General features: G+C 32.2%; 1 protein-coding gene across 3 annotated transcripts; it reads right to left on the bottom strand.

Moving 5' to 3' along the window:
- Positions 1-3,966: 3,966 nt before the first annotated feature.
- LOC114190059 (sucrose-phosphatase 1-like) lies at positions 3,967-8,706 on the bottom strand. Of its 3 annotated transcripts, none has more exons than XM_085675528.1 (10): positions 8,549-8,706; positions 8,415-8,464; positions 7,855-7,981; positions 7,472-7,771; positions 7,220-7,321; positions 6,726-6,920; positions 6,333-6,620; positions 5,774-5,960; positions 4,396-4,442; positions 3,967-4,309 (listed from the first exon to the last, which is right to left on the bottom strand). In XM_085675528.1, exons 3-10 carry the CDS (start codon positions 7,912-7,914, stop codon positions 4,289-4,291), a joined length of 1,200 nt encoding a protein of 399 aa, XP_085531654.1. In that variant the 5' UTR covers positions 7,915-7,981; positions 8,415-8,464; positions 8,549-8,706; the 3' UTR covers positions 3,967-4,288. The 3 variants fall into 3 exon arrangements, with proteins under 3 accessions (XP_085531654.1, XP_027934621.2, XP_027934623.2); XM_028078820.2 differs by having other exon boundaries at positions 3,967-4,293; positions 8,549-8,705; XM_028078822.2 differs by lacking the exon at positions 8,415-8,464 and having other exon boundaries at positions 3,967-4,293; positions 8,549-8,703.
- Between the last annotated feature and the right edge of the window lie 682 nt (positions 8,707-9,388).

Raw genomic sequence — 9,388 nt, 5'->3', positions numbered from 1 at the left:
CATAATCTTTCTCTTTATTAAAAGTAAAGTATATGAAAGAATATTAAGTACATTCCCAAAAAAGATAGGTATATCACCACAGACAACTTAAAAACCTTGTCTTTCCCAATTATAATTTTTTCCATATTTTTTTCACACATCTTATTTCTAATTTAGAAAATCAAATCCATTCCAAACTCAATAATCTTTCACGAAACCTAAAAATTTATATTCTTAAAAATGAAAACCAATAAAACAAGTAAATAAACCAAATATTTCACATTTAAAACCATTGTTCTTTCGAGTCGATTTCCCAACAATGAAACAAGACTCACGTAGAGATCTAAAACCTTCCAGACCAATGAAACAAACTCAGAATATCAAAGTCCTACGACCTCCTTAGTAAATAACAAACTCAAACTTTCACGGTCCTACAACTTCCCTAACTAATGCAACAAACTCTGACTCACACAAAGTCTTATAATCTCCCTCACTAATGAAACAAACTTATATTCTTACAAAGTCATACAACCTCCCCGGGGAGAGTCCTACAACCTCCTTCATGAGCTTTAAATAGAGTCAATAAGTGAGGAAGAGATTTTGTACGTAGTCAACTATGAAGAGATGAGGAAGAGATTTTGTGCACTTCTTATATCAACTATATTTAATGCATTCGTGGAATTTTTTCTCCAAATAAATCTGTCATTTATTTTTCCAAGTAGACTGAAAACAAAATTAATTTTCAAAGTAGACCATTTCAAAGTTGATGTATACCTACTTTTTTTCTTTTGCGTAAGAATATTTTTCGTTAGTTTTCTTTTTTTAAAATAATTCAATTTTTATACAATTTAATTTTAATTTGATTACGTCCAAATGCGTTTTAAGAATAGAATTTGAGTTAGCTCACTTCTTTCATATTTGCTTCCAATTCTACACTAAAAGCCAACATTAAACAGTTACTTCAAAATTTTGGATATAATTTTAGTGGCAAAAATTTAGCTCGATAGACATGAAATACACACTTTCCCCTTTCTTTATCAATCAAATTTATTTTCTCTTATTAGAATTTTCTAATTCTTCTCTCTTCCCCTTAAACCGTATATTTTAAGAATTGATCACCACCTCTTATTAGCCTAAAAAACAAGGGGACAAATTATCCATTGAACATTTCTGCAGCTGTAATCTCGAGAGGTAATCTCCAAAATGTACTTAAATATATACAATAAATATACCATAATCAACTAATAAAATCTCTACCATTTATGAGAATAATTTTCTGTTGGAGAATGCCATTAAGTACTAATTAAGGGAATGAATTCAAGTGTCCCTTTTAAGTCAGGTTTCATGATTATAAGCAAAAAATCTAAAATAACAGAAAATCATTTTTTTTTTCTTTAGTTACGTTAGTTCCTAAATTCTTCGTAAGAAAATATATCTTCAATACGTATAACCGTTTTAGTCCTTTCTAAATTCAACTAGATCGTTTCAAAAGCGATGAATAACTTTCCGCTCAGTTATGAGAACTTAACTTTGTGGACTAAGACTCAGCATAAGACACCAGATCATGACGCTGTAAAACCGTTTTGTTATAACGGTACATCAAGAAATCACCATAATCTAATGCACACGTAATTCATGAGGAACTTTGTGTTTTGGATATGGGTTTTGTTCCGGTATAAAATCTTCGGATGCTTATATGTAAAAGATAACCCATATATTTATATATCAGTATAAACAGATGATTATCATGGTTAGAAATGTAAATTGAGTTTCACATAGGTAAATAATCAAAAAAATTTATTGAATTTTGTTTTGGTCAAGATTTAGAATTCTAAATCAGAGAATAAGCAAAGAGTGAGTAATCCGATTCAAAATAGTACTTTTAAATTAAAATATTCAATTATTTAGGTCATGAATTTGGTTTTCTATTTTTGGACACTTAAATTATAAATCATATATTTATAAAATAAAAAGATGATAAAAAAATGTAAACATTTTTATTTTTGCCAAAACATCTCGTAAGAATGTAAATTTGTTACTATTTGCTAAAGACTTTACCTACCCAGCCCTCCAAACTATGACCGGTTCTCAAAGGCACAACCCAGTGATTTAATAGTATTCACTTGGATCAATTTTAGGCATGCTTATGGCGGATATTTGTTTTTTTTGGTTGGACTCTGGTCGATTGGGTCAGTACACAAGCATTTCTTCTGCCACTCCAAAATTTCTTTAAATTCTCAAAAAACCCTTGATCATTTAAAAAAATCCACGGACATCACACTTCCAAAATTATTTTTAGATGTCGACTTCCGGAAGTCAAAATATATAACTTCCGAAAGTCAAAATATATCATCGAAAGTCGACTTCCAGAAGTCAAAATATCACCGAAAGTCAACTTTCGGAAGTTAAAATATATTACCGGATGTCGACTTCCGGAAGTCAAAATATATCACCGGATGTCGACTTCCGAAAGTTAAAATATATCACCGAAAGTCAACTTCCGAAAGTCCAAATATACCACAGGAAGTCGATTTCTGAAAATCAAAATGTATCACCAGAAGTCGACTTCCAGAAGTCAAAAATTATTACCGGAAGTCGACTTCCGGAAGCAAAAAACATTACTCCGAAGTCGACTTCCAGAAGTCAAAAAATTAATTCTATTTTTAATATTTTTAATTCTTTTTAAAATTTATGTTTTCTAACTTTTACTTTATTTTATTTTTTAAAACACATATTAAAAATATTAAAAGTTATAAAATACATAAAATTAAAAGAAAAATTACTTTAGAAAATACAAAATAAGTAAAAAATGCTAAATAAAAAATAAAAAAATAAAATTGAAAAATAATTTAAATTAAATATATAAAACTTTAAATTTACAGGGGTTACTCCAGGGTTTTACTTCCTGTACCTCCACAATTTCTTTATGCACTCTCTCAAATTTGTAAAATAACCATTTTACCATAAAAGTAAATTTTGGATTATAAGTTTCGTAAACTTTTCAAAACAAAATTTTCAAAATGAGATATCCAAAATATAGATTTTCTGAATAAATTTTTCAAAATCCATGAAATACATTTCGAAACAAGTTTTCTAGAATGGAATTTCGAAAAAAATTTCCAGAACACATATAATATCATCTGGAATTAATTTTACGGAACACTCCTATATCTCCTAAAGTTCATCCATTCTCACCAATCAAAAGCTAAACTCCTTTTATATCCTCTAAAACCATTCATGAAAAATTCTTCAATAACTAGTCTTATAAGGACTGTCTTTACCTAAACAATCCAAGTAAGAGGAGAGATCTAGTTGACTAATGGTTTCTGTTTTTATGTAATTTATTTAATTTTGTTCTTGTATTAGTAAAAATTTCAATTAAGTTCTTCCATTTTGTTCTTTGTTCCTAATTTGTTTGATAATGACATATATAAGACATTACTAATGTAAAAATTGATGCTGATTTAACGATTGAGAGTTTAAATTGAATTTTTAATAATATAGAAACCAGATTAAATAGATTATATAAGTCAAAGAACTAAACATATATTTTAGCCAATAAATAAAAGATCAAGTTAAACAAATCCATCCTTAATGTTTCTATTCGAACCAGACTTAACTTTACCCGTAAGACCATTTTAACAAATTTCAAATTTTCATTCTTATTTTAAGTCAAAATTAAATAAACCATAGAACCCAAATTTATAACATGACATGAGCATGTTTGGAATACCTTACATCCTAAGATTTTAACTCCTCTTTGAGGAAAAGAAAACTGTTTTCTTGCATTTTTCCTTTTCAACTTCATAATTTTTTTTTTCAACAAATGTTTTTCCTTTTCAACTTCATAAAAAAAATGCAAATAAACTGATTATTTTGCATCTAAACTAAATTATTCATCTTAAAGATATTTTTCAACAAACTTATTTTATTAAACTAAATTATTTTACACTGCTTACACAGATTACTATACTTAACACCAAATAATGTCTGATATAAGTTATTTTTATTTAGTATATCTATCTAGCTTATTTAATCAGAAATACTTTGCCAAGTTAGAAACCTTGATCTAATTAGTTTAGTTAATTTAATAAAAAATCTATCTAATTTTTTTAATACATCATTATTCAATAAGAGATAAAATGAAATACCCTTATTAACCATTTATCTTGCATTCTTGCTGCTTCAACTCACCTTGAACCAAAGAGAAGTGATTAGAAACTACAACAACCAAGACACTTCATCCTTTTCTCCTAAGCCATCCAACCAAGTCTGATGTAAGTGCATCCAGGTATAATGATGTGGTGCATCAACCTGCCAAAATCCAAACCTATTAATAGATTTATGAAGATCAGAATACTAAGATAAAATTATGTGCTAAATAAAAACTGAGATAAAGATTGAGTAAGGGCTTACCTTTGAATTCACCAAAACCTTTGTTAAACAACCCTGTGACTTATTCCCTGATTAGATGACAGTACAGAGTCTAATAAGGCAATGAATTGTAAGCAATATAGAAAGAGGATTTGTAAAAGTACTGTATAAAAGGACTGAAAATCTTCCAATACTTGTTTACACAGCCTCAGAGGAGTAGCATATAGTACAATGAAAATGAGTAAAAATTGAAAACAAGAAAAGGAAGCTTGGCATGCTGCATTGAATTAGGCAATTTATTAACAGAATAACACATGAAAATCAGCAATCACTATCTCTCGTGCTATCAATCATTTGGATCATAAAATCCAATGCAAGTTCTTTGACCGGATATAGGTTGGTTTAAAGTGAGCACAGATGGGGCAGCTTGTGGCTGTCCAGGTAATGCCACTGGCGCTGGGGCTGTTTAGAGGTAGTAGGAATAAATATATTGGAAGTTTCTTATCTTTTTTGAGAGTGCAGAAGTCTTTGTATGCTGATATAGTGGGGATTGCTTAGGTCATTGAACATTCTCAAATGGCTGGATATAGGAGGCTTTGGTTAGAAACTGATTTGTCTTTGTTATGTAAGGAATTCTCGGATATTCAAGTTGTTCCTTGATGACAAATGATTTGTGTTCTTTAGGATGTTAGCATAACTGAGATGCTAAGGTATACAATGATGAGTTTAATAATAATGAAAAAAATCCAATGTACTTTTCTGCAGAATGAGTACTGCATGGTCTCTGCAGAGCTGGCCATTACTGATACCTTGAAAGTAAATATTAGATATAGAGGTATTTCTCAAGTATATATATGGTCATAAATATTACTCGATATAATTTGGCTGAAACACTTACAAATTGTGAAGTTGTTGATAATTATAAAATTATTTTATGTATTTGGTGATACAATAGATGTAGTATGCCTTTTGTAGTTAATCTCTACACTTTATATTAGATATTACAAAGATTGAAATTAGTTCCGGAATTTGAAATAGGCTCCTTAGATGGAATCTAATCCATTTTTTCATGGAGATGGAATAATGTTTTGTCTCATGATTTGTTTCTCTATTTTAGAAACAGACATCCATTTTTTTCTTCTACTAAATTTATTTATTCAGAGTAAAGGTTACTCTCTTCAATATCTAATGTCTCAAAATGGAAAAAAAAAAAATTCAAACATTAACACAGCAACTCCCAGTATTCTTACAACCTTAGACCTGTTCTTGCCAGCCCAAATGCTCATATCAAACAGAAAGCAATGAGGCAAATAAAGATGCACATTGAAGAATAGAACTCAAGACTAATGAATTAAAAATAAAGATGCCAATTGAAGAATAGAACTTAAAACTAACGAATTAAAGTTAAGAAAAATCTCACCAGATGTCTCCCATTTGTCAAATTTGACCAGCCACGAACCCAAACTAACCTCTGCAAAAGATACACCATCAATCCACACTCTATAGTATTGATCCTTCTTGTCACCAAAAGCTTTTTCTAAGGTATCTATAACTTGATGCATAGGTTGGTCAACTCCGGAAGGATGGACACAATTTCCTGTAGAATGCTACAAATAAACAAAAAAAAATTGAGAAAAGAATAGCATCAGCTCCTCTTCAGATTAACCAAACCTACATAAAAAGTCCCTCAATTGGGGATATAAAAGTCTAAACTTCATAGATCACACATCAACAGGAACTTCTCATGTGTTGTGTTTCTCCTTTCACTATTTATGATAAAACAACGTCTTTTCAAATCCACCATGTCTTTTCTCATGCAATTTAAACTTCTCTCTGCTTTCTTTCAATACCCTAACAGTTCTAGGTATTCCAATTTCAAATCTCACTCACTATTCACGTATGCAAAAGATTCAGCTCTGATTAGGCTTAGCAATGGATTTGCAGTTGTGAGTAAAATCTTACAATTGGATCAAACTTACAAAGACTGATTTCAAATTTTGCATATACTGCTTAGGATTCTCAACTTCACCACGCCTCCATCTCTCATAAAATATGTAGAACATCACTACTTCATGGCTAGGACCAAGAACTTTCCTGCTGGACATGCAATCTCCAATATCTCTTGGAGACACATTGGGACCAAGAGAGAAGTTACCGATGGCTTGCATAATGCCAGCTGCACATCTTTCCGTTGCATGAATTATTTGGGGATTGCTCCGTGCATTTTCTGTATACCAATGAAGCAATTCTTCCTGTGCATTGCTGACCTTCAAATTCAGGAGAAGAAAGATCATTTTTCACAGTACAATCACATTTGCAGACAAGACAAACAACTGTAAGTTGAAGTTGTTAATTCTTATAATACTACGAACCAAGACCCCATTAATTTCAGGCACAGTAAACAGTTCAGCATCATTTCCAGAATCACCACAAACAAGAGTGCTGCGTGGTCCAAGTCCATCAGCATTTAGTTTTTGAAGTAGAAAAGCAAGTGCCCTTCCCTTTCCAGCAGCTTGGGGTAATACATCCAGAGCAATACCATTGCTATAAATTATTTTCACATCTAACTGGAAAAGATTAGAAAGTAATATCAGAAGTCACTGTAATATATATATATATATATATATATATATATATATATATATATATATATATATATATATATATAATGAAATTGTAGAATGTCAATAAAATATCAGATCAAGAAAAATCCAATCAACTAAGTATCTATATATACTTGTCAGTTGTTTGTCTTTACAGATGAGAAAAGATGGCACAGGATCCAAAAAAAAAAATTGTAGGTAGAGAGCTTCAAATGAAGTACACAAATTTGTGCATTTAAGTTATCTATGAACTATAATCTTACCCCGCGTTTCTCCAAACATTTTGAGAGAGCTTTGACGACATTTGGGGCCTTCCCTTTTTCCAAATAAAAGCTGACCTTATGAGGCCGTTGTTCTGTTTCTGACTGCAGTTACTCCAGAAATTTCAAAGAAAACAAGTTGATAAATGAATATCAATGCTTCTATATAATAGCTAATACCAAAATTCATTTCAGGTCATTCTTCTGAGCATGATTCAACGTATAAAAATTCCGACAAGAAAGGTAGATACATACTTGCAAAGTTAGTTCAGGAAACTTGGATGTTTCCTCCAAAACCACGTCTCTGTCCCACTTATGATCCAGATACTGTTTCCAACCATCATCAGGTACCATGGATTCACCATATGTAATCTCAGTACCCACAGACATTATAGTGATATCAGGAGTCAACAAAGGTTTCTGTTTTCTTAAATCTCCATAAATAGTAGGCGATCTCCCAGTGGAGAAAACTAGCAGAGAATCATGACGATAATAAGCTTCCCACAGCGCATTGAACTTGAGAAGAGCAAGGTTCTCTGGATCATCATGGTCTACCTGCAGTGAGATACACAATTTTCACCAGATTTCACCCAAGCATTAATCCTTAAACAGATCATTATCAAAATTATAATGTCTACCATTGTAAAATCAAGATCTGACACTATCATTAGATTGGCAGCACCATTGAGTCGGTCCATAAGTTTATCTTCTTTTTTCTATCACTTGAAATTCCCAAAACTTGTAAATATCTTCAGAATTATCCACCTGCAATTTCTCCACTAACTTAGGTCAACATATCGCAGTTCAGACTTCAGAGCCGTTTTGAATAAGAATCATACCCAGTTTTAATGCAAGTATAAGAACCAGGATTCACAAAAAACAATCTAGAAACATTCGCAAGATCACAGTACAAAATATAGGCTTTAGACCCCCCATTTTTGCCAAATAATCAAGGTCGGTGGTAACAGGTGTCTATAACTAGTCAAAATGCAGTTCAATAACATCAATGCTATTTATATAAAAACTAAAAAATACTAATTTGACTAGGGTATGAAGGTGAAAATAAAAATTTTACTGCAGCTCTATACATTGAGATTGAAAAAACTCAAGGGAATAAATAACAAATTCAAGTTTCAACCCTAAAATAGAGTAACCCTACGAGCTCATCCTCAAGCTTGTTATCAATATGATCACGTACCAATCTGAAATTCGAAATGCAGAAACCCAACCATTCCAAAGTACCGCGATCTTCAATGAAACATCAATTAAAAAAAAACATCCTAAGAAAAAGGAAAATAATATAAATATACAAGAAGAGGGGCAAGAAGCTACCTGCTTTAAACAATTCAAAACATCTGCACAAATGGGTTTATCCTTACACTGAATCTGCAATATAAGTTCCACAATCCTGCACAACCCGAGGTAAACTCGGTTGTAGTATTCTCATCTTATCAAACTTGAACACGTAAATTAATTGATTATATGAAAATATGACAATAACTTTAAACAAAATTCAATTACCTTGTTCTTTTAAAAGCATCATTAACTAGGGGTGGCAATGCGGGCCGGCCCGCCCCGTTTAGGCCCGTCCCGCATAAGGTCCACACACCGCGGGCCGGCCCGCCCCGCCCCGCACATTTTATGCGGGCCGCATACTTTGGCCCGCCCCGCATAAAGGTTGGCCCGCGGATCCGCGGGCCCGCGGGCCGGCCCGCTTTTTATTTATTATTTTTTTATTTATTTATTTTTTTTATGATAAAACTTTTAATGTTTAAAAATTGGGAAACTTTAAGAAGTTCACAAAATTAAGTAAAGACTTTGGGGAATTAGATGATAAATTGATAATTCAACATTTTCATCATATTCATACTATGACATACACAATGTATTCTTTAAATTTTAGCACATTAAGAATTACATAATACTTGTCTTTTCCAATTATACAAGAATTTGAAATGTTAATGCAAGAGTCCATAAAAGAAGTAATTAACATACACAAGTGTAAGTTTTTTTTCTTTTTTTTAATTTTATGCGGGCTTGCGGGCCGGCCCGCGCGGGCCGCGGGCTAGCCCGTGCGGGCCGCAGGCCTATGCGGGCCGAACCCGCGCGGGCCTGCGGGCTCACTATCCTGGCCCGCCCCGCGTTTTTTATGCGGGCCTACGGGCCGGGCCC

Source organism: Vigna unguiculata, chromosome 7 (assembly GCF_037176805.1).
Source record: "Vigna unguiculata cultivar grain cowpea cultivar isolate G323 ecotype 2 chromosome 7, ASM3717680v1, whole genome shotgun sequence".
Classification (NCBI taxonomy): domain Eukaryota; kingdom Viridiplantae; phylum Streptophyta; class Magnoliopsida; order Fabales; family Fabaceae; genus Vigna; species Vigna unguiculata.
The sequence above is the reverse complement of the archived record's forward strand: the minus strand, read 5'-3'. Positions and strand labels throughout refer to the sequence as shown.